At 40.8% G+C, this 24,486-nt stretch overlaps 1 protein-coding gene across 9 annotated transcripts in view; it reads left to right on the top strand.

Annotated features, from left to right (window-relative positions):
* Positions 1-24,486, top strand: part of LOC308343024 (protocadherin alpha-C2) — a gene marked incomplete at both ends in the record, with an annotated part of 206,533 nt that overhangs the window by 92,335 nt on the left and 89,712 nt on the right. The window contains one exon of one of the 9 annotated variants that reach the window (XM_080803820.1): positions 20,051-22,480. The exons of the other annotated variants lie outside the window; for them this stretch is intronic. Coding sequence (XP_080659946.1) covers positions 20,051-22,480 — 2,430 coding nt within the window. Of the gene's footprint in view, positions 1-20,050; positions 22,481-24,486 lie in introns of those variants that run through there. 9 annotated transcript variants of the gene reach the window in all.

The raw sequence follows: 24,486 nt of genomic DNA, 5'->3' as shown, positions 1-24,486 counted from the left end.
CAAATCTGATATTTTTAATAGCTGTCTAGTCCCCCATAATGCAGAGTGAATCACTGATATATTCAGTTATTTACCTGTTGATGAATCCCGCATTTCAAGTGTTCTTTAGCCCTCATAAGCCATGCTATACTATTATTTACATATTCCTAAAATATTGGTGCTTTTATTTCCGTGAAATTCACTTTCAGATGTGGAATGGACACATCAAAGTGTATTAATAATTTTAATTTTAGAATGTGTTGCTAGAGTACTGTTCAAGTACTTTTAATTGCCACCAACAAGTTATGAGCACCCTTTCTTGTCTCTAAAATCAGTCGTGGTTTTATATCTCATTGTTACTTTAATTTTAATTCCACATACCACCAGTGAATTTGAGCATATTATCATTTGTATTTGGTTCTCTTTGATTTGTCAAGTAAATTACTGGTCCATTAAAAACTTGAAAAGTTTTTTTTGTTGTTTTTCAGTTTGGGAAAGTTCTTTGTAAAATATAGATATTAACTGTTATCTTCTACCTATTTCACAAATATTTTTTCCTCCTATACAATTTACATTGATTTGTTTATAGTATATTTTGCCAGATAAAAATGTTTTTCATATTTCTATATTAAAATATGTTTATTTTTCTTTTATGGATTTTACAGCCTCCATGTTTAGTTAGGAAGATGTTAATTTTTTTAGGAAGATGTTAATTTTTATATGGATCATCCAATAATTAAATTAGTAAACATTTATTTCTAATTTAAGTTTATTTGAAAAATTGAAGTATAATTGACATATAACATTATATTCATTTCAGATATACAATGTAATTATTTGACATTTGTATATATTGGGAAATGATCACCACAATAAGTCTAGTTAATACTTATTACTGTACATTGTTATAAAATTTTTTTCTTGTAATGAGAACTTTTCAGATCTACTCTTTTAGTGACCTTCAAATATGCAATTCAGTGTTATTAAAAATAGTAACTATTCTGTGTATTATTTATTTTATAATCAGATGTTTGTACTTTTGCCCAACTTCACCCATTTGCCTACTCCCATCCACTGCAAATGGCAAACACCAATGTGTTCTCTGTATCTTTTAGTTTTTTTTTTAGGTTCCACATAAGTGACATAGTTTTTCTTTTTCTTTCTTCTTTTAAAAAAAATACTTCATTTATTTACTTGAGAGAGAAAGAGAGAGAGCATGCACAAGCAGGGGAGGAGGGACAAAGGGAGAAGGAGAAACAGACTCCCCACTGGGCAGGTTGCCCAATGTGGGGGTCCATTCCAGAATCTTGGGGTCACAACCTGAGCGAAAGGCAGACACTTAACTGACTGAGCTACCCAGGTGTCCCCTTTTCTTTTTTTTTTTTAAGATTTATTTATTTTAGAGCAAGAGAAGGAGAGCTGGGGGGAAGGGCAGCAAGAGTCTTAAACAGACTCCGCTCAGCACAGAGCCTTCTCCATCTCACAACCCTGAGATCATGACCTGAGTGGAAACCAAGAGTCTGATACAACTGACTGTATCACCAGGTGCCCCCAAATAATTTCTTTTAATGTAGTTATTTATTGCTATAAATTTCCCTCTTAGCCCTGCTTTTGCAGCATCCTATAAGTTTTGGTACATTGTGTTTTCATTTTCATTTGTTTCAAAATATTTTTTCCCTTTGATTTCATCTTCGGCCCACAGTTTTTTAGGAGTGTGTGTGTGTGTTTTTTTTAAAGGAGTGTGTTATTTAATTTCCACATATTTGTGAATTGTCTAGTTTTCCGCCAGTTATCAACTTCTAGTTTCATATGATCGTGGTCAGGAAAGCTACTCTGTGTGATTTGAGTCTTTTAAAGTTTGCTGAGACTTATTTTGTGACTTAGCACATGATATATCCTGGACAATGTTCCATGTGCGCTTGAGAAGAATGTGTATTCTGCTGAAGTTGGTGGGTATGTTCTGTACATGTCTGCTAGGTCCATTTGGTCTAAACTAGAGATAAAGTTCAGTGTTTTCTTATTTATTATCTGGGTGATCTATCCACTGGTGAAACTGGGGTTTGAAGTCCCCTGTTATTCCTGTACTGTCTATTACTCCCTTCAGATATGCTAGTATTTGCTTTATATATTTCTGTGCTCTGATGTTGGGTAGATGCATAAAAATTGTTACATCCTCTTGATGACTTGACCCCTTTCTCACCATATGATGATCTTTGTCTCCTGTTACAGTTTTTTACTTAAAGTCAGTTTTATCCGATACAAGTATAGCTATTCCTGCTCTCTTTTTGTTTCCATTTGCATGGGATATCTTTTTCCTTCTCTTCATTTTAAACCTGTGTGTGTCCTTGAAACTGCTGGAGGCGGCATATAGTTGGATCTTGTTTTTAATCCATTCAGCTGCTCTATGCCTTTGATTGGAGAATTTAATCCATTTTCATTTAAAATAATAATAGGTAAAGGGGCGCTTGGGTAGCTCAGTGGGTTAAAGCCTCTGCCTTCGGCTCAGGTGCTCAGGTCGTGATCCCAGTGTCCTGGGATCAAGCCCCTCATCAGGCTCTCTGCTCAGTGGGGAGCCTGCTTCCCCCTCTCTCTCTGCCTGCCTCTCTGCCTACTTGTGATCTCTATCTGATAAATAAATAAAATCTTTAAAAAAAAGAATTTCTAAAAAATAATAATAATAGGTAAGGACTTACTATGTCCATTGTTTTCTGGCTGTTTTATAGTATCTCTGTTCCTTTTTTTCCCCTGTCTTGCTATCTTCCTTTGCGAATTGATTTCCTTTTCTTTATCTTGTATGTATCTTTGATTTCCTTTTCTTTATTTTGTATCTACTATAGTTTTTTTAATGGTTACCTGTACTTTAATTGAAGCATCTTATAGACATAAGCCTATTTTAAGCTGACAACAACTTGGCTTTTTTATGAAGATTTTATTTATTTATTTGAGAGAAAGGGAGCATAAGTGGTGTGAGAGGCAGAGGGAGAGTGAGAAGCAGATTCCTTGTCGAGCTGGGAGCCCGATATGGGGCTCGATCCCAGGACACTGAGATCATGACCTGAGCTGAAGGCAGACACTTAACCAACTGAGCCACCCAGCCACCCCCGTAAGTTGGCTTTCATCACATGCAAAACTCTACTCTTTTACTCCTCCCCATTTTATGTTTCTATTGTCATAATTTATGTCTTTTTATAGGGTGTATCCATTAACAAAATTATAACTATTTCTATTATTAATATATTTGTTCTTTAACCCTTTGAGTATGGTGGTTATCACACCACTATATTACAATATTGGGTATTGTTAACCTGACTCTATACTTACTTTTACCAGCATATGGTATGTTTTCATATGTTTTTATTTACTAGTTATCATTGTTTCATTTCAGCTTGAAGAACTCCTTTCAGCATTTCTTGTAAGGCAGGTCTAATGGTGATGAACTCCCCAAGCTTTTGCTTATTTGGGAAAGTCTTTATCTCACTTTCATTTCTGAAGGATAACTTTGCTGCATAATGTTTTCTTGGTCAGTGGTTTATTTTTATTTCAGGACTTTGAATTACATCACCCCATTCTCTCCTGGCCTGCAGTGTTTCTGGTGTTAGCCTAATGGGGGTTCACTTATAAGAGAGAAATTGTTCTCTCTTGTTGCTCTTAAAATTCTCTTTGCCTTTGATTTTATATAGTTTTATTATAATTTGTCTTAGAGAAGAGTGTTTTGGAGTGACATTTTGGGGTGACCTATTAGCTTCATGAACTTGAATTTCCAAATCTTTCCCCATGTCCGAGAAGTTCTCCCTCATTATTTCCTTAAATAAGCTTCCTACCCCTTTATCTCTTCTTCTGAGATTCCAGTGATAATTTCTTTTAAAGGTGTCTCCAGGGCCCACGGGTGGTTCAGTCAGTTAAGCATCTGTCTTCAGCTCAGCTCATGATCCCAGGATCCTGGGATCGAGCCCCATATCAGGCTCTCTGCTCAGCGGAGACCCTGCTTCTCCCTGCTTGTTCTCTCTCTCTCTCTCTCTCTCTGTCAAATAAATAAGTAAAATTTTAAAAAATTTCTTAAAATAAAGTTGTCCAATAAGTCCTGTATGTCCCATAGGTTTTCTTCATTCCTTTTCACAATTTTTTCTTTTAGCTCCTTGAAAAAAATTTTTAAAATTTAAATTCAGGGGTGCCTGTGTGGCTCAGTGGGTTAAGCCTCTGCCTTCGGCTCAGGTGATGATCTCAGTGTCCTGGGATTGAGCCCCACATCCCCCTCATCGGGCTCTCTGCTCAGCAGGGAGCCTGCTTTCCCCCCCTTCTCTGCCTGCCTCTCTGCCTACTTGTGATCTCTATCTGATAAATAAATAAATAAATAAAATCTTTTATAAAATTTAAATTCAATTTAGTTGACATATAGTGCATTATTACACGAATAGAATTTAGTGATTCCTCAGTTGCATAAAATACCCAGTGCTCATTACATCACGTGTCCTCCTTAAGGCCCATCATCCAGTTACCCTATCCCCCCACCTCCTCCCCTCCAGCAACCCCCCAGTTTCTTTCCTATAGCGCTCCTTTTGACTGGAGATTTTTTTTTTTTTTTTTTTTTTTTTTTTGGACGGGTTAATTTAAAATGCTCTTTGTTGCTCCCTCTAGTGTCTATCTGCAGCATTTTGGTTTTCTGGTTCTATAGCAATAGTTGTCCCTTGTTCTCGGTGGTCACTAGGCATCCAGAGGATGCTGGTTTCCTGTCACCAACCCAAGTCAGGTAAAACAGATACCAGTTTCTTAGGCAGCTTTCCAAAATCCCAAAAGTCTGGACACATTCTCACTTTTCTCCCTCCTTCCAGAAGGAGAAAGCTGTCCCCTTGGTATTTTCTTTTGTTCTCCATAGCCTTCAGGCATCCAAACTATGCCAGTTCGATCAGTTCTCTGATTGGGGCAATATAGAAATTAGTCCTTTAAGGCAGCCTTCTGAGAAGCTGATACATTGGATACATGCTGTGCTCTTTTCTTTCCTCTGGAAGGGCCAGTAGCAAGCCAGAGTATTCTTTCTTGGTGCTGAGATGGGTCAACGTGGGTGCAGGGCTGATGTGAACCAAGTAAAATTTATTCTTTGTACTTGTTTCAGCATAGCTAGTTCAGCCTTGTGTTCACCTGGGGGTACTCCAGCTTTGTAACTGGACTCTGGAATCCTCATAAAGGAATTTTGGTTTGTATATTGTTGCTAATTGTATTTTTGTGGGAGAATAAGGGCTGGGAATTCCTATTCTGTTATTTTGCTGGCATCATTTTGATATACTCTGAGTTAACTTTTGTAGATGGTGTGAGGTAGTGGTCCACCTTCATACTTTTGCAAGTGGATATCCAGTTATCCTGGCACTGTTTACTGAAAAGAACTATTCTTTCCCTGTTGAAATGTTGGGGAACCATTGTTGGAATTCAGTTGATCAAGGAATGCCTTCCTGTCGGTAGGGCACAAGACTCTTGATCTCTAGGTTGTGAGTTCGAGCCCCTTGTTGGGTGTAGAAATTACTTAAAAATGAAATCTTTAAAAAGAAGAAAGAGAAGAAAATCAGTTGATCAATAAATGTGGGAGTTCATTTCTGGATTCCCATTTCTATTCCATTGATTTATATGTCTGTCCTTATCCCAGTACCACACTCTCTTCGTTATTATACTTTTGAGGCAAGTTTTAGAAATTATTTGTTCTCCAACTTTGTTCTTTTTCTCAAGATTTTCTTGGCTCTTCTGGGTGACCTGCATTTCCATATGAATTTTAGGATCGGTTTGTCAGTTTCTTCAAGGAAACCAGCTTACTTTTGATAGGGAGTATGTTGTAGATCCATTTGGACAGTATTTCCATTTTAATAGTGTAAAGTCTTCTGGTCCATGAACATGGGATTTTCCCCACTTAGATGTTCTTTAATCCCCTTCTTTTTAATTTAATTAATTAATTACTTATTTTTAAAGATTTTACTTGTTTATTTGGTACACAGAGAGAGAATAAGCAGGGAGTGCAGCAGAGGGAGAGGGAATAGCAGACTTCTTACAGAGCAGGGAGCCCAAAGGGCTTGGATCCCAGGACCCTGGGATCACGACCTGAGCTGAAGACGATGCTTAACCAACTGAGCCACTCAGGTACCCCTTCTTTGACTCCTTTCAACAATGTTTTGGAGTTTCCAGAGTACACATTTTATATTTCTTTTGCTAAATTTATTCCTTAATATTTTCTTTTTTAAAAGATTTTATTTGTTTATTTGACAGAGATCACAAGTAGGCTGAGAGTCAGGCAGAGAGAGAGGAAGGGAAGCAGGTTCCCTGCTGAGCAGAGAGCCTGACATGGGGTTCAATTCCAGGACCCTGGGATCATGACCTGAGCTGAAGGCAGAGGCTTTAACCCACTGAGCCACCCAGGTGCCCCTCCTTAATATTTTCAATTTCTGATGTTATTGTAAATGGAATTGTTTTCTCATTTCATTTTTTAAACTTTTTTTAAAAATAGATTTTATTTATTTATTTCACAGACAGAGATCACAAGTAGGCAGAAATAGGGAAGCAGGCTCCCTGCTGAGCAGAGAGGCTGATGCCCACATGGATCTCAGGACCCTGAGATCATGACCTGAGCCAAAGGCAGAGGCTTTAACCCACTGAGCCACCCAGGTGCCCCCTTTTATAAAAACATTTTTTTTTATTTGACAGATAGAGATCACAAGTAGGCAGAGAGGCAGGCAGAGAGCGAGAGAGGAGGAAGCAGGCTCCCTGCCGAGCAGAGAGCCCGACGTGGGGCTTGATCCCAGGACCCTGGGATCATGAACTGAGCCGAAGGCAGAGGCTTTAACCCACTGAGCCACCCAGGCACCCCTAAAAACATTTTTTAATAGATTTTTCATTTCATTTTTTATTGGTTCATTTTTACAGCAGTTAGTGTATAAAATATAATTGATGGGTTTTTTATATTAATCTTTTATCCTATAACCTTTCTGATGTCATTTATTTGTTTTGCAGTTTTTAGTGGATTCTTTAGGATTTTCAATATACAAGGACATGTCATCTCTAAATGGAGATAGTTTTAATCTTCCTATCCATTCCATCTGAATGTCTTTGATTTTGTATTCGTCCCTAATTGGGCTAGCTACAGCCTCTAGCACAATGTTGAATAGAAGTAAGTGCTTAGAGAAAACTTTCCTGACTTGTCGCTGACCTTAGGCAAAAGCACACTGGTTTTCACCTATAACTATAATATTACCTTTCAGTAGGTCCATGAAAATGACCCCTCTTTCATTTCTGGTTTTACTAATTTTAGTCTTGTGGCTTTTTCTCTTTGTCAATATAGCTAAGGTTTTGTCAGTTTTCTTGATCTTTTCAAAGAACCAACTTTGGCTTCATTGTCTTCCTCTTCAGTTTTCCACTCTATCTCATGAATGCCCCTATCAGGATAAGGAAATTCCCTTCTCTTCCTAGTTTGATGGTTGATTTTATTATAAAATGGTGTTGGATTTTGCCAAATGATTTTTCTGCGTATATCGAGATAATCATGTGGTATTTGTATTTTAATCAATTGATATATCACTATGGGCTGAATTGTGTCCCCCCAGAATTCATGTGTTGATGTCTGAACCCAAGTACCTCAGAATATATTTGGAATTACATTTGGAGATATATATTTTTAAAATTTATTCCATTTTTTCAGTGTTCCAAGATTCATTGTTTATGTACTACACCTAGTGTTCCATGCAATCTGTGCCCTCCTTAATACCAACCACCAGGCTCACCTATCCCCCCACCTCCCTCCCCTCCCAAACCCTCAGTTTGTTTCTGAGTCCACAGTCTGTCATGGTTCATCTCCCCCTCTGTTTTCCCCCAATTCACTTTTCCTTTCCTTCTCCTAATGTCCTCCATGTTATTCCTTATGCTCCCCAAGTAAGTGAAACCATATGATAACTGACTCTCTCTGCTTGACTTATTTCACTCGCATAGTCTCCTCCAGTCCCATCCATGTTGATATAAAAGTTGGGTATTCATCCTTTCTGATGAGTCATAATACTCCATAGTATATATGGACCACATCTTCTTTATCCATTCATCTGTTGAAGGGCATCTTGGCTCTTGCCACAGTTAAGCGATTGTGGCCATTTTTTAAGAAGTAATTGAGGTAGGCTTGCCTGGGGTGGCTCAGTTGTTGGACATCTGCCTTTGGCTCAAGTCACCGTCCCAGGTTCCTGGGATCAAGCCCCACATCAGGTTCCCTGCTCAGTGGGAAGCCTGCTTCTCCCTCTTTCACTCCTCCTGCTTGTGTTCCCTCTCTTGCTGTGTCTCTCTCTGTCAGATAAATAAATAAAATTTTTTAAAAAGAAGTAATTGAGTTAAAATGAGGTCATTAAGGTGAATCTTAATGCAATATGACTGATGTCCTTTTAAGAAGAGGAAATTAGACCTCTGCCTCTGCTCACACCCTCTCTCTCTAAAATAAATAAATCTTTAAAAAATCTTAAAAAAGAAAAGGAAATTAGTTCATCAACACACACAGAGGGAAGACCATGTGAAGTCACAGTGAGGAGATGGCCATTTACATTTCATTTCATTACATTTACATTACATTTCGAAGCCTCGAAAGATATTAACACTGGTGATACATTGATCTTGGAATTCTAGCCTTCAGAATTACAAGAAAGTAAATTTCTGTTGTTTAACTCACCCAGTCTGTGATACTTTGTTATGGCAACCTGTACAACCTAACATATATTACATTTATTGATTTTCAGATGTTAAACCAGCTTAGTGATGGTGTATAATTCCTTTTATATATTGCTGAATTTGGTTTTCTGGTATTCCATTGAGTATTTTTGTGTTTATATTCATAAAAGATAGTGGTCTGTGGTTTTCTTTTCTGGTCTTGTCTTTAGTTTTGGATATCAGAGTAATATTACCCTCAGAATGAGCCAGGAAGTGGTGCCTGGGTGGCTCAGTGGGTTAAGCCTCTGCCTTTGGCTCAGGTCATGATGTTGGGGTCCTGGGATTGAGCCCTGCATTGGGCTCTTTGCTCAGCAGGGAGCCTCCTTCCCCATCTCTCCCTGCCTACCTCTCTGACTACTTCTGTCTACTTGTGATTTCTCTCTCTGTCAAATAAATAAAAAATCTTTTTTAAAAAAAGAATGAGCCAGGAAGTATTTGTTCTTCTTCTTTTTTTTCTTTTTTAAGAAAAGATTTTATTTGTTTATTTATGAGAAAGCAGGGGAGAGGAGGAGCAGAGGGAGAGGGACAAGAAGATTCCATGTTGAACTCTGAGCCCTACATGGGACTCGATCTCAGGACCCTAGGATCATGACCTGAGCCAAAACCAAGAGTAAGATGCTTAACCAGCTAGCCATCCAGGTGCCCCTTGCTCCTTTTCTATTCTTGGGAAGAGTTTGAAAAGAACTGCTATTAATATTTATGAAAATGTTTGGTAGAATTCATTCATGATGCCTTTTGTTTTATTTTTTCCTGTGTAGTTCTGATGTTACTAATTCAATCTATTTACTTTTCATATGTCCACTCAGATTTTCTACTTTTTTTTTTACCCAATTTTGGTATTTGTGTATTCTAAGAATTTTTTCATCTAAACTACTCATTTATTGGCACACAGCTGTTCATAGTATTCTCTTATCTTTTTTATTTCTTTAAGGTTTGTAGTAATGTCTTCTCTCATTGCTGGTTTTAGTAATTTTCATTTTCTTGATTTTTCTCTTGGTCAATCTAGGTAAAGTTTTGTCAATTATGTTGATCTTTTCAAAGAACCAACTTGTGCCTTTGTCATCTTTCTCTACTGTTTTTCCTCTTTTTATTTCATTTATTTCTTCTTTAATCCTTTAAATTTGGTTTGTTTTTATTTTTCTGGTATCTTAAAGTAGGAGGTTAGGTAATTGATTTGAGGTATTTCTTCTTCTTCAGTGTCAACATTACAGCTATATATCTTCCTTTGAGCATTGCTTTAGTTGCATTCCATAAGTTTTCATATATTGTGTCTTTCATTTCATTTATCTCAGAGTGTTTCCTAATTTCCCTTGTTCTTCTTTGACCCATGGTTATTTTAGCATATGTGATTTAATTTCTACATATTTCTGAATTCCCTAAATTTCAGTTTGTTATTGATTTCTAATTTTATTCCATTATGGTCAGATAACACATTTTGTATGGTATCAGTCCCTTTAAACTTACTGAAGTTTATATTATGGCATAGTGTCAGGAAGGGCATTCTCATGTGCAATCTTTCTTTTTTTTAATGATTTTTTAAAGTTTTTTAAAAAAATTATTTGACACAGAGATAGAGAGTACAAGTAGGCAGAGCAGCAGGCAGAGGGAGAGGGAGAACTAGGCTCTCCGCTGAGCAGAGAGCCCCATGTGGGGCTTGATCCCAGGACCCTGGGATCATTTAACCGACTGCACCACCCGGGTACCCCTCATGCGCAGTCTTTCAGATTTCACTTAGTCATGTAAGAGTGGATCTTGGGCTTGGAACACTTCTTTACCAAGAAATGGAGTCTACACAGCCTGTGATAGTCTTATCATCTTGTGTGGAATATCTTTCCCTCTTTCAGGCTCACTGAAGCTCTTGTCTCTGCTTGGAGCATGTGAATCATGTGGCACCTGACCAAGCCCACTGTTATATCTGTCCTCTGTGAAGAGGAGAAAAGGTCTTTCTACTGTGGTATAGGAGGGGTGCACAGAGAAACCCACTGGCCATGGGGTACTGATGCCCAGTACTGAAGCTGATCTTGGTCTGTCTTTTCTCTATGTAAATACAATGTTGTTCTGTCCTGCTTGACTGTATTGTGTTCTTCTTGGCAACTCTGATGCCAAGATGCAACGGGCAGAAGTATTTAGAGTCCTCCCTTGGGGTTGATACCTGGTGCACAGTAATTTGCTTGACACTTAGCATGTGGTCTGTTGTGGAGAATGTTCTTGTGCAGTTCAGAAGAATATATATTGTGCTGTCAGTGGGTGAGTATTCTGTAAATGTCTTTTAGGTATAGTTGGTTTACAGTGTTTTTATTTTTTATTTTTTATTTTTATTTTTTTTTTTAAAGATTTTATTTATTTATTTGTCAGAGAGAGAGAGAGAGGGAGAGAGAGCGAACGAGCACAGGCAGGCAGAGTGGCAGGCAGAGGCAGAGGGAGAAGCAGGCTCCCTGCTGAGCAAGGAGCCCGATGCGGGACTCGATCCCAGGACGCTGGGATCATGACCTGAGCTGAAGGCAGCTGCTTAACCAACTGAGCCACCCAGGCGTCCCGTTTACAGTGTTTTTAAAGCCTTCTATTTCCTTACTGATCATCTGTCTAGGTGTTATCCATTGCCGGAAGTAAGGTATTAAAATCTCCAGCTTTTAGTATTGAATTGTCTATTTCTTCTTTCATTTCTGTTAGCTTTTGCTTTATGTATTTGGGGGCTCTGTTGTTAACTGTCTATATTCTTATAATTGTTATACTTTCCTAATCAACTCTTGTCATGATGAAATGTCCCTCTTTATTTCCAGTAATATTGTTGTCTGATATTAGCATAGCCACTGCAGCTCTCTTGTGGTTGCTATTTTTATAATATATGTTGTTCCATCCTTTACTTTCAATTTATTTGTATCTTTGGGTCTAAAGTTGCCTTCTGTAGGTGACATATAGTTGGACCTTGTTATTTTAATATCTAGTCTGATAATTCTGCCCAAGAGTGAACCTGGTGATGTAGTAAGGAATCTCACCAAGTTCTCACAGTGAAAGATCCCCTTGTGACTCTGGCAGTGAGACAGATGTACATGTGTATTTTCTAATCTTTCTTGTAGTATTTATGGAGATCCCATTTTGGCTTAGTTTTTTTTTTTTAAAAGATTTTATTTATTTATTTGACAGACAGATCACAAGTAGGCATAGAGGCAGGCAGAGAGAGAAGGGAGGAAGCAGGCTCCCTGCTGAGCAGAGAGCCCGATGCGGGGCTCGATCCCAGGACGATGGGATCATGACCTGAGCCGAAGGCAGCGGCTTTAACCCACTGAGCCACCCAGGCGCCCCTTGGCTTAGTTTTGATTACTACTCATTATTGAAAGTAGTTCCTTTAAGACTAGCTATCTGCAGGTGAAGAATGTAAATGGATGGGCCAGCAGAGCTCTGGACTAACATGAAGGTATCCTTATTAATGTTTGGTAGAGTGGTTTGTGTGTACCTTAGTTTCTGCATATCTCCAACTGATGAGAATTGGCAGCTGCAGAGCAATTTGTTATCCAGAATTTTCTCTTCACCTTACTACATACATCCTTAGCTTCACTCTTGAAATAATAGTGCTTCTGCTCTCTGTCACATTTAGTCCTGCTTTCTCTTATATTTTGTGGTGACAAATAGGATGATAGGAGAATCCTGCCTGATTCAGCCTATGTACCTAGATCTTTTTGTTCAGTCTGGGGAGGAAAAATTTTCTTCCACCCTTCAAACTTCTTGTGGCTGGTCTAAGAATTAAATTAACATGAGACAGATTAACAGGAGAAAATAAAATTTGATTAAATACATGCAGGGGAATCCACATAAACATTAGAGATTCCAAAGACAGTTAACAAAATGAAGTACATATATGACTTTCTGAACTAAAGAGAAAACGGTAGGATCTAAGTCTTCAAAGGGGCAGAAGGCAATTCATAGGAAGAATGGAAAGAGTAAATGTCTGGTAAACAAATGTGTGCTGGGTCATCCAAAAAAAAATATGACATTGGGAAGACTTTGATCAAACAGGCCTTGCTAGCTTCTTCCCTGTCTACCATATCATATTATGCTGCAGTTATCTATGGTGATAGCTCCCTTCCTGGAACAGGTCCTGTAAATTATTTTAGGCAGTTAGAGGGGAGATTTTTTTAAAAAGCCCTCTGTTTCTTAAAAATAACCAGCCTATGAGGAGCACCGGTTGTTGTATATAACTTTGAAGCATTTAATTTTACAACTGAAACTAATATTGGACTGTATGCTAATTAACTGGAATTTAAATGAAAACTTGGGAAAAAATAATCAGCCTAAAATAATATACCAGCCAAACAGACACATTTTGGGATGGCAAATTATGCATCCCTGTCATTCCAAACAAAGAATCATTCGTTTTGTTTTTCAGTATGAACCACTACTCGGGAAAACTCCAGTCTATCAGCTCTTCCCAAGTTTCCAGTGGGACGAATTCACTCTTAGCATTTTCTCACATCTTGGTCCAATTTTCATGGCACTTGGTAACTTCTCTTCGTATATATTATTCTTGAAGTTCATTTGTTTTATAGAGTTTCATCAAAGATGAAAGCTGATCATGTCACTGAACCCCTTTAGTTCTAATTATTTTTTCTTTATTTTTCTGGGATTTCATGAGTAGAAAATTATATTACCTATAAATTTATCATCTAACAATATATGTTATTTTCCTTTCTAACACACATACACATTTTCTTTATTTTATATTGACTAGCCTAGCATAGCCAAGTCAGTATTGAATAATAACTATGACTTGAAGTATCTGGTTATGCTCATGATTTTTCATGGAAATTATTCTGGTGTTTTATTGTTTAAAATGAAGATGGGGGATGCCTGGGTGGCTCAGTCAGTTAAGCATCTGCCTTTGGCCTGGGTCATGATCCCAGGGTCCTGAGATCGAGTCCTGCATTGGGTTCCCTGCTCAGCAAGGAGCCTGCTTCTCCCTTTGCCTGCTGCTCCCCATGCTTGTACTCTCTCTCTCTCTCTGACAAATAAATGAATAAGATCTTTAAAATATATATATAAAATGAAGATGGTCATTGTTTTGTGACAGCTGTCAAATTTTTATCAAATTGCTTTTAAGCATCTATCATAATGATGCTCTAGTAATATTTTGTTTAGCATGTTTTGAAACTATAATGTGAGATTTGTGTAGAGTCTTTTTTAAGAGAATGTTGATAGAATCTTTGTCATATTTTTATTTCAGGTTAAGCACTATCTAATAAATTGATGTCAGATGGGTTAGTTGGTAATGATTGCAGGCCTTCCTTTTAAGCTACACTTGATGAAAATTTTCATCCACAGCTCAGAGGAAGATCTAGTGTGACTGCTTACCAAATATGTGCAATACAAAATTTGAATGTAGATTAAATATATTATGTAATTGAACAAGATAGGTTGGCTTTTAACCCAGTAATATTCAGCAAATTGGAGTAAAAAGAAAAAGTACAAAAGTCTAGGACTTTTTGATCTGTGGCTTAAGACCATCTAGAAAAAAATAGGTATTAATTTTAGTTTTCAATCCATCATGAGAAAAAGTATTTGATTGTGTTTTAAAGAGCTAGATGTAATTTTAGACTCTATTCCTTGATTTGTAATATTTAGAATCAAAGTAATACAGCTGGCTGGGTCCAAGGATGCAGAGCAGGGTCCCACAGGACCAGCCAAGAGGGTCCTTGGCTTCACGCAGGATGGAAATCAAATGTGAGCCCTGAGAAGTGAGAACAGAATTTATTGAAGATACGTGGAGAGAGCAGATACAGACAGTCTGGGAGACTCAGCAAGAAACAGGGAGAGTGTCTCATCTTTGCTTGGCATTTGGGGTTTAGATTGAAGACAGTGGTCTGGTGCATGTGTCCCTTCAGACATTTCAGGAATTGGCCAAAACAAGGATGAGTTCTTAGACATCCAAGACAGTGGTCTTGGAAAACATTCATGATGACCTTGCTTGGGCACTCCTTGGATGTTATCTGGAAGACTCTGAAGAAATCATTAACTTCTTGACTGTTACAAGGAGGACATACATTAAGGCATGTGTAAGAATAGATCTAGACAGGGAAACTGAAGGGACTGCATGAAAAAGCTGCTTTTTTTGTTCCTTTTCCTTCTTCTATTCTTGCTAGGACCTATACCCCTACCTTACACATGCCTTAATGTATGTTCTCCTTATAAAGGAGAAAAGATCTCTTTGCTTCAGATGTGACCAACCTGGAGTATGACTTTAAGTTCTGAGGACTACACTTTGAAGAGGAAATAGAAAAAGATTTTTAGAAAAAGGTAATTTTTCGGGGCACCTGGGTGGCTCAGTGGGTTAAGCCTCTGCCTTCAGCTCGGGTCATGACCTCAGGGTCCTGGAATTGAGCCCCACATCAGGCTTTCTGCTCAACGGGAAACCTGCTTCCCCCTTTCTCTCTGCCTGCCTCTCTGCCTACTTGTGATCTCTGTCTGTCAAATAAATAAAATTTTTAAAAAATCTTTAAAAAAGGTAATTTTTGGAAAATTGGCAAGTAATTGTAAAAAGTAGTGCATAAACACTATATAGAGTCAGAGTGAAGATTCACAAAGAAAGGTTCAAGATACTTTATATGGTATTATGTCATGGAGAAAAACAAGTTACTTGGGATTAGAAATTTGAGAAAGAGGGACGCCTGGGTGGCTCAGTTGGTTAAGCGGCTGCCTTCTGCTCAGGTCATGATCCCAGCGTCCTACATCCGGCTTCTCCGTCTGCCTCTGCCTACCACTCTGTCTGCCTGTGCTCGCTCACTCTCTCTCTCTAACAAATAAATAAATTTAAAAAATTTTTAAAAAAACAGTAATTTAAGAAATTTGAGAAAGAAATTCTGTAGTAATGTTTTATTGGTAAAAGATGCAAGTAAAAAAAAAAGTAACATAGGATGTTGTATATTGAGAGTGCGTTAGCCACTTAATTTGTGTGCCCAGAGCATAGCTAGATACTTAAGAAACAAAATTTGAGTGATGTAGATCTCTACCCCCAAAGAACTACTCTGTTAGACTTGATTTGGGATAAAAAAAAAAAAAGACTTGATTTGGACACTTGATCAGCTTTTACAGGATGAAAATTTGCTTAATGTGACACTGATATCTTGTCTTTAAATTTACTTTAAGTACATAATATGTTCCCAAGGAGTAATCTTAAGCACTAAGAAAATCTGGTTTAGGGACACTTGGGTGGCTCAGTTGGTTAAGCGTCTGCCTTCGGCTCAGGTCATGATCCCAGGGTTCTGGGATCAAGTCCCACATTGGACTCCTTGCTCAGTGGGGAGCCTGCTTCTCCCTTTACCTCTGCTGCTCCCCCTTCTTGTGTTCTATCTCTCTCTCTCAAATAAATAAAACCTTTGAAAAAATAAAATGTGTTTTAAAATCTTAATTTTGGGGACACCTGTGTGGTTCTGCCTGTTAAGTGTCTACCTTCAGCTCAGGTCATAATTCTGGGGTCCTGGCTTCAAGTTCTGCATTGGGCTTCTTGCTCAGCAAGGAGCCTGCTTCTCCCTCTGCCTGCCTCTGTCCCTGCTTGTGCTCTCTCTCTCATAAATAAATAAATCTTAATTTTGTTTTAAAAACAATATCCTTTTGTTGCAGGTCATCAAGCACAATGGCCAAGAAATTCTTGAGACACAATATGGTGTAACTTAGTAATTTATTTAGGTAGTATGGGACAGGACCCATGGGCAGAAAGAGTTGCACTTTTTGCTGTATGAAGCTGGTGGATAAATGCTTAGTGCTCAAGGGGGACAGGACATGCAGGGAGTATTAAATCATAAATGTTTCTTTGAATTTCTACTCATAACACCACTTTTGTAAGATTTCTCTTGTGCTTATCATTCAGTTTAATATTAACAAACAGTGAGGGGCGCCTGGGTGGCTCAGTGGGTTAAAGCCTCTGCCTTCGGCTCAGGTCATGATCCTGGAGTGCTGGGATCGAGCCCCACATCGGGCTCTCTGCTCAGCAGGTAGCCTGCTTCCCCCTTTCTCTCTGCCTGCCTCTCTGCCTACATGATCTGTGTCTCTCAAATAAATAAATAAAATCTTTAAAAAAATATTAACTAACAGTGAGATATACAGGCAGTAATGAGACCCTTTAAGGATGTATTTGATCCTTATTAATACTATGCAGGCTAGTGGTCAGTCTTCTGGGTTAAATGTGAACATTTTTCTGCTTCTATCCCTCGTCACTTTTGTGGTATGTGTCAGATTTACTATTTTCTCATTTGGCTGCAAGATCTCTGGTAGGAGCTTACGCGTTATGGCTAGAAATCTCTTGAATCTATAATTTAAGGCTAAGCTCGGTTAGGAGAGATTTATAATAATGTCTTGGCAATAGAACCCAAGCAGAAATCAAAACTGTTTTTGTATTGAGTCCACTTAAAGTTGTACTTGTACTTGAGTAAAGATCGAAAATGTCTGAATTAGGGGAAACTATGGCAAATGGCATAAAATGGCAAAATGAAATATTAGGTTTGCTAAAGAGAAGTTTTACTGATCGTTGATTTAGTGTTCACCTAGTTATCTTATACAAAAGGAAAGACTCTTGAGATATCCTCATCTTCGGGATATCTAAATATCCCAAATATCTCCTGAATATTGCTTTCCCACAAATCCCAGTTATGCCTACAGATAGGGAGGCAGGTGACAGAACAAATCCCACTAGGTGAGTGCTATTCACTTATTCTTGACGGAAATTAAATCCTTTGAAAATAATCATCAGTGGCAGGTTAGACAGAGAAATGGGAAGAGAGGGGAAGCCAGAAGTCTGAGAGGTGTGTGTAGGGGTAAGAATTTTTGTCAAGATTTTCCATTCGATTCTCAGTATGAGTTTTTCCTTTTCCCCACTTACTAATCCACACCCACACATACTGTCCTAGACAGAGCTCGGAAATCCCAAACCCAATATAACTGGAAACTTGATTGCAGGTCTTAAAATCAGGGGCCTTCTAAAAGTTGAGTGCGTCTCTCCAGATGTATTTCAGGGGCTGCTAATGGAAAAGTGAAAAGTACAACCTTGCACCCCAAAGCTGTTAGCTTAGCTGGCAGCATTCAATGAAAATGAGGAAATGCAAATCCTAATCTCTGGCACTGAAGTAGATAATTAATTCTGATTCTGAAATTTGGTGAATAAATTTAATTTTTATGGGTTATTTCACATCCTAATGAGCATTCTGCATGATGGCTATACTTACAGCTCTACCTAACACTTCAACGGGGCTGACGTGTTTTCTGCTTTGATTTTATCCAAGACTTGGCGTCAATGATTTTCTTGGTTCCTTAACTCATAAAGACAAATTAGTCTAGGACATTTACTACTTAAATTGCCTTATGTTGCTGCTTGCCCTGCTTCCCTGGAAGAGATAAGTGTTTGGGTTTGTACTCTTCCCAGGGAGGTGATTGGTTCTTAGTGGCATAATGAATTTACCAATCCCACTTACAGTCTTAAAGCCAGAATGCTAAAACAGCCTGCCTCCCCACCCCTCATTTTAATCAGCAATTTAAGAAACTATTATAACAGTGTTCAAACATATACCCAAGTTAAGAGAATTGTGTAATTAGCTCCCTAGTATCCAGCTTCAGCTTCAATAATTATCAACACTTCTAGGCAGTTTTCTGAGCAGAAAATACATTGCCCTGGTAAGGCTGGGTGGCTCAGTCAGTTAAGCGCCTGCATTCCACTCAGGTCATGATCCTGGGGTCCTAGAATCCATTCCCACAGGGGGCTCCTTACCCAGCCGGGAACCTGCTTCTGCCTCTGCCTGCTAGCTCCCCCTGCTTGTGTCCTCCCTCTCTCTCCTTAAAAAGAAACAAAGAGAAAGAAAAAAAGAACATCCCAGTGAAAGCTTCAATTCTTGATCAGTATTCAGCTTTTGTCTTTCAAATTTTGGTTCCTGCGGCTTTGGACCCTGCAATTGTATTAAAAGAAGTTTAAGAAATTCAGTACTTAATAGTCATTTGAAGGCACTCTCTTTTTTCAGCTCTCCTCCCCTTCAGGGAAATCGCCTCCCGCTCAGGGAGATCCTCTGGTTGTAGGGTGCAAGGCGAAATTTGGAGATATTTCTTATAGCTCGGAGATGTTTTTCATAGAACTGATCAATATCCCGATTTCCCTTCAGGAGACCGGCCTAAAAAGGAAGTTGGAGAACGTATGGACAGCTAGTCAGTTCCTACCCTGCCTCAATGCTATTTTCCAAATATCTACAGAGAGTAAATTTACAGACTAGTTTCCTGGTCACACTCTGGAGAGTATCTCAGTGACTTTCTTCCCACTCCACTTCTCACGTCCTGCTGGGGATGAGTGTCAGTCTGAGTTTCAGGTGCTTGTATTGACTGGTTTCTAACCTCTCTCATCCAGAGCGTCAAGGGCGGCTGGTGAGGCACTCCGCCCCAGGGCCTCCTGGGGAAAGAGAAACCGCTGACCCACAAAAAGCCAAACTGTAAGCCTTGTGCTTGCCCACCTGGGTGCCTCGAAAAGCCAGAGTCCCAGGGAAGCTTGAGGAGGCATCTATTTCCCAATTTGCCCCCTCGCTGGTCGCCTCTATTGAAAATTTGGCTCCTGGTATAAAAGAAGGTGCAGGAGAGGCTTTAACCCGCCGCGGAGAGTCTGGGAATCCAGCATGCGATGCCCCTCAGCCCTTAGGTTGGGGGCTCCTGTTTCCTTAAGCTTCGAAGGCGTGGTCATTCGTGGCTCGGATCCCGCCTCTCTCCGCCTCCGCCCCGCGGTTTTTCTGGCAGTTCCGCTCTCTTCGCCCGCACCGTAGGGGTTCTGAGGGGTCCGAGGGCCCGGGACTAGCCCCGGACTGGACGTTCCGCTGTCACACCGTGGCGAGAGAAGCCCAGCCCAGCTCAGCCCTAGTTACGCGGGGTCTTTAGGCGGCGGCTGTGGAGGTTACGCGGAGGCCGGCCTTAGGGCGTTGTCCTTAGAAACGCCGTTCGAGGGAAGATGGGTTAGCTTCTCCGCGCGTCTTCCGTGCCCCGCCCGGCGCCGGCCGCCGGGACTTCGGAGAGATCCCAGCTAGCGGCGAGTGGAGACGGCGCCTCCCTAGCCCGAGCCGTTTACTTCGTCTCTGCACCCCTAGGCGGCGCTGCGCTCCTCCGCACCCGCCAGCTCCGCTTTCCCAGACGGCTGCCGCACCTCCAGTCCGGCGAGCAGAGCTTCCAGCCGGCCAGCCCCGGACAACTCCAGTGCGTCCAGGCGGCCGAACGTCGGCGGTCTGGGCACCTCTAGCCCGCGGCGGCGGGCAGCCGGCCCTTGCTCTTTCCTGCCGTTCGTGCTTTCCGGGAGTCCGGAGCATGGTCCTGGGTCGCTGCTGGTGGAGCGAGGACGCCGAGAGGGAGGATGCTGGGCTGGAGGGTGGCGGTTCTGTGTCTGTGGGTCTCCTGCGGCTCTGCCGCCGGACAGCTGGAATATTCAGTGCTGGAGGAGACCGTGCGGGGGGTAGCCGTAGGCAATGTTTCCGCGGACTTGGGGCTGTCGGCGGCCGCCCTGTCCTTGAGGAACTTTCGCTTCCTTTCCAGCCACCGCGAGACCTACTTCGGGGTGGATCCGGCCAGCGGTAGTTTGGTGGTCCTAGAGCCGGCGGACCGCGAACGGCTGTGTGAGACCAAAGCTGTCTGCGTCTTGACCTATGAGCTGGTGCTCGAGGACCCGCTGGAGCTCCACACGATGCGAGTTCACGTCGTGGACACCAACGACAACTCGCCTCTCTTCCCTGCCGGCGACGTGCAGCTGCACATCCCCGAGTTCCTGATGCCCGGAGCCCGCTTTACCCTCCCTAGTGCTCAAGATGCTGACGAGGGAAGCAACGGGGTCCTAAGCTACAGTCTGAGCCCCAGCCAGCACTTTCGCCTGATCATGGGATCGCGGGTGGACGGCAGTGAATACCCGGAGTTGGTATTAGAGAAAGCGCTGGATCGGGAGCAGCGCGCCACCCACCAGCTGGTGCTCACCGCCAGGGACGGCGGGCAGCCGGCGCGCTCCGGAGACGCACACGTTACCGTCCTAGTGGTGGACACAAACGACAACGCGCCTGTATTTGAGCGCACAGTCTACCGCGCCAAGGTACCAGAGACTGCCCCCAACGGGACTGTGTTATTACGAGTTCAGGCCTCGGACCCGGATGAAGGCTCCAATGGGGAAATCCGGTACTCCTTAAGCAACAGCACGCGAGCATCGCTGAGACACCACTTCCACGTGCACCCTAGAAATGGGGAGGTGCGAGTAGCTGCTTCTCTAGGTCCGCCTGAAACGTTGTTGGAGGCGTACATTGAGGCGAGGGATGAGGGCACCTTCGGTTTAGCTAGTACTGTCAAACTGCTGGTGGAAGTGACTGATGTGAACGATCACGCCCCTGAGGTCAATTTCCTGACTCTCTCCAGTTCGGTTTCTGAGGACGCTCCCCCTGGCACAGTGATTGCTCTCCTTAGTCTCAGGGATGAGGATCTCGGTCCCAATGGTAAGGTCATCTGTAGCATGTCCAGCGGAGGCCCTTTCAAGCTGAAGGCTTCCTTTGACAACTACTATAGCTTGCTGACTGATGGGCCGCTGGACCGGGAGCAGGTCAGCGAATACCAGGTCCTGATCACTGCCTCAGATGGTGGCTCACCCCCCTTGAGCACCCGCAGGACACTGACTGTGTCTGTTGCTGATGTGAATGACAATTCACCAAGCTTTGCTCAACCACAACAGGAACTTTTTGTGGCTGAAAACAATGGTCCTGGGGCGTCTCTAGGCCGTGTGTTTGCCCAGGATCCCGACCTGGGGAAGAACGGCCTTGTCTTCTATGAGTTGTTGGATATTATCTCTGAAAGGCAGAGAGTCTCTAGCTTGGTGGCAGTAGAATCACCCAGCGGGGCTATTACTGCCAAAATTTCCTTTGACTTTGAGCAGCTCAGGGGGTTTCACTTCCAAGTGGAAGCCCGGGATGGTGGTGTTCCTCCCAGAAGTGCAACAGTGATCGTGAATTTGTTTGTGATAGATAGGAACGACAATGCTCCAGTCATCTTGTTTCCTGTGCCCAGGAATGGCTCTGTTCCAGTAGAAATTGTGCCCCGCTCTGCCAGGAGTGGACACTTGGTCACAAAAGTGGTAGCGGAGGATGCAGACAGTGGCTCTAATGCTTGGCTTTCCTACCATATTTCTCAGGCTTCTGACTCCAGGCTTTTCAGAATTTCAGCCAGTATGGGAGAACTCCGAACTGCCCGCTTAATTCTTCCCACTGATGCGGTTAAGCAGAGGGTGGTGGTCGAGGTTCGGGACCATGGAGACCCACCACTTTCCTCTTCCGTCACATTGGGTATACTCTTGAGCAACTCTGCTCCTCAGGTCCTTCCAGACTTTGAAGATACCTGGGAAACAGGAGGCCACCTTTCTACCCAGAACCTGTATTTAGTGATTGCTCTGGCCTGTATTTCCTTTTTATTTCTGGGGTGCTTACTTTTCTTTGTGTGTATCAAGGTGAACCAGAGCCCAGTTTGTTGTTCTCAAAGCTGCTGTCGCTCTCCAGAGAAACTGAGGTATGGGAGGAAGATGGCTTCAAATCCTCGGACATCAGCCACAATAGATGTCACTACAGTTGAGAGACTTTCTCAGACCTATCTCTATCGGGCCTCTCTAGGACCTGGTTCTGATAATAACAGTTTGCTGTTGCGTGGGGAATACAGTGCTGCTGACCTGAGAAATCTGGCTACTGGGGTAGGACTGAATTTGCCAATCTCCTGCATTCACATTCGGAATAGGAAGGGGGATCACTTAAATGTCAATGCCATGGTAAGCAAATTTGGAGGGATTTGATTCCATTGGCCAGGAGGTGACTGCTTGCTATGTTCTGAAACGCTTCTTAGGTGAGTCTTTGGCAACACTTAATCCATTGAATTGAATACTCCTGCTTAGCACCCCCTGTGCTAAGAATTCTGGGAGTATATGAATAATAAAAGACTGTCCTTGACCTCAGGGAGCTTATAGTTTATTTTTGAGAAACAAGGGTAAGAAATTCAAACCCATTAAAGAACAATAAAAGTAATATAATGTAAAGGTCTAAAATTAGAAAGAAGACACCAGTTTTTGGTACGGGTAATAAATGACCTGGAAGGTCTTTAATTCCTTTTGGGAATTGGTTTAAGGAATTATTTAAAGCATAAATCCGTCGTTCAAAAAAATATTTTGAGCAACAGATATGTGTAAGGCATTCTGATACCAAAAGTGAGAATGAAAAATATGTAATACTCTTTGCATAACATAAGCATAATACCATGGAAGATGAGATATTTCCTCAAACTATAATAATACACGATTTAACGATGATAACCTAAAAAATGTAAAAATAAATTGCAATGGATGTTCAAAGAAGAGAGAGAGACTGTGAGAGAACATCTGGGAATGGAGGAGGGAATCAGAGAAGGCATGGTGGTAGAGATGGCATTTGAATTAAATCTTGAGTGATACACCATTTAATAAAATGCTACATATTTTCTAGGTCAGACTTTAAATAAATGCCATTTTGGCAAACTAGTCTTTTTTGAGAATGACACTCTAAAACATAGCTAATAGCTCCACACAGTGTTTCTAAGTATATGGAAATTATAAGCATGCCTCAGAACACATATTTGTATTGATAGAATATAAAACTATTGGGTATAGGACTTGACAACCTTTAATTTTGTGTTTCTATTGATATATTTCACAAAAATAAAAGATGAGTTAATTATTTTTTAATTGTAATTCCAGTACAGTTAAAATACAGTGTTATATTCAATTCAGGTATACAATATAACGATTCAAAATTCCATATATTACTCAGTGCTTAAAAGAGAACTGTTACATCAGAAACAGTTGTGTGTTCAAATTTGCCATTCAAAATCCATTTAACTTAGACTTAATTTTCTTATTATTTTAGAGGGCAGTATACTTTGAAATAAGTAAATACCGTATTTGAGAATAGTACATCTAGTGAAAGTTAAATTATTCAAATACTTAAATGTATTCATAGTGGCCCTTTACATTTCAGAAACTTTTTGAATAGTGTGAGGACAATCTTCAGCAATTTTACAGTATGACTTTCTGACTTCTCATAGAGATCATGGATACAAGGGAAGGAGGTACGCAGAGATTAGGAAAGGGAATGGAAGATTCCTTGTTTTACTATTCCAGGTAATAGGGGAAAACTGAGTTATAAGTTATTCTTCTCCAAATAATGTTAACTGCAAATAGATTAACATGCCTTACAATTTTGCATATTTAATATTGTCACATGATGGAATGCAATATATGAGATATGATTAGTAAATGCTTGTTGAATGAAATAATAAATACATTTGCTAGTGTATGAATTGGGTGGTAACATAGAACAGTTCAACATAAGGGCAAAGATTTAACTCACTTTTCCAATTTATATGTATATATATTTAACATTTTAAAGATCACTTTCAAATATATTATTTTAATGGTTATTTTCTTCCTCATATATAATAGAACAAAATAATGGGATTTTCTGGTCCTAGAGCTAGCTTGAAAAACCTCAGTGCTGTGTTTTGGCACTAAATATGATTGCAGTTCCTACTGATGACAAAGTGATTAGTAGGAATGCACGTCTTTGCACTGTGAAAGTCACAGTGGATGCAAATTAAAATGCAGTTAACTTGGGGCGCCTGGGTGGCTCAGTGGATTAAGCCGCTGCCTTCGGCTCAGGTCATGATCTCAGGGTCCTGGGATCGAGCCCCGCATCGGGCTCTCTGCTCAGCGGGGAGCCTGCTTCCCCTTCTCTCTCTGCCTGCCTC

Source organism: Martes martes (assembly GCF_963455335.1).
Source record: "Martes martes genome assembly, chromosome: 5".
Taxonomy (NCBI): Eukaryota; Metazoa; Chordata; class Mammalia; order Carnivora; family Mustelidae; genus Martes; species Martes martes.
The sequence above is the reverse complement of the archived record's forward strand: the minus strand, read 5'-3'. Positions and strand labels throughout refer to the sequence as shown.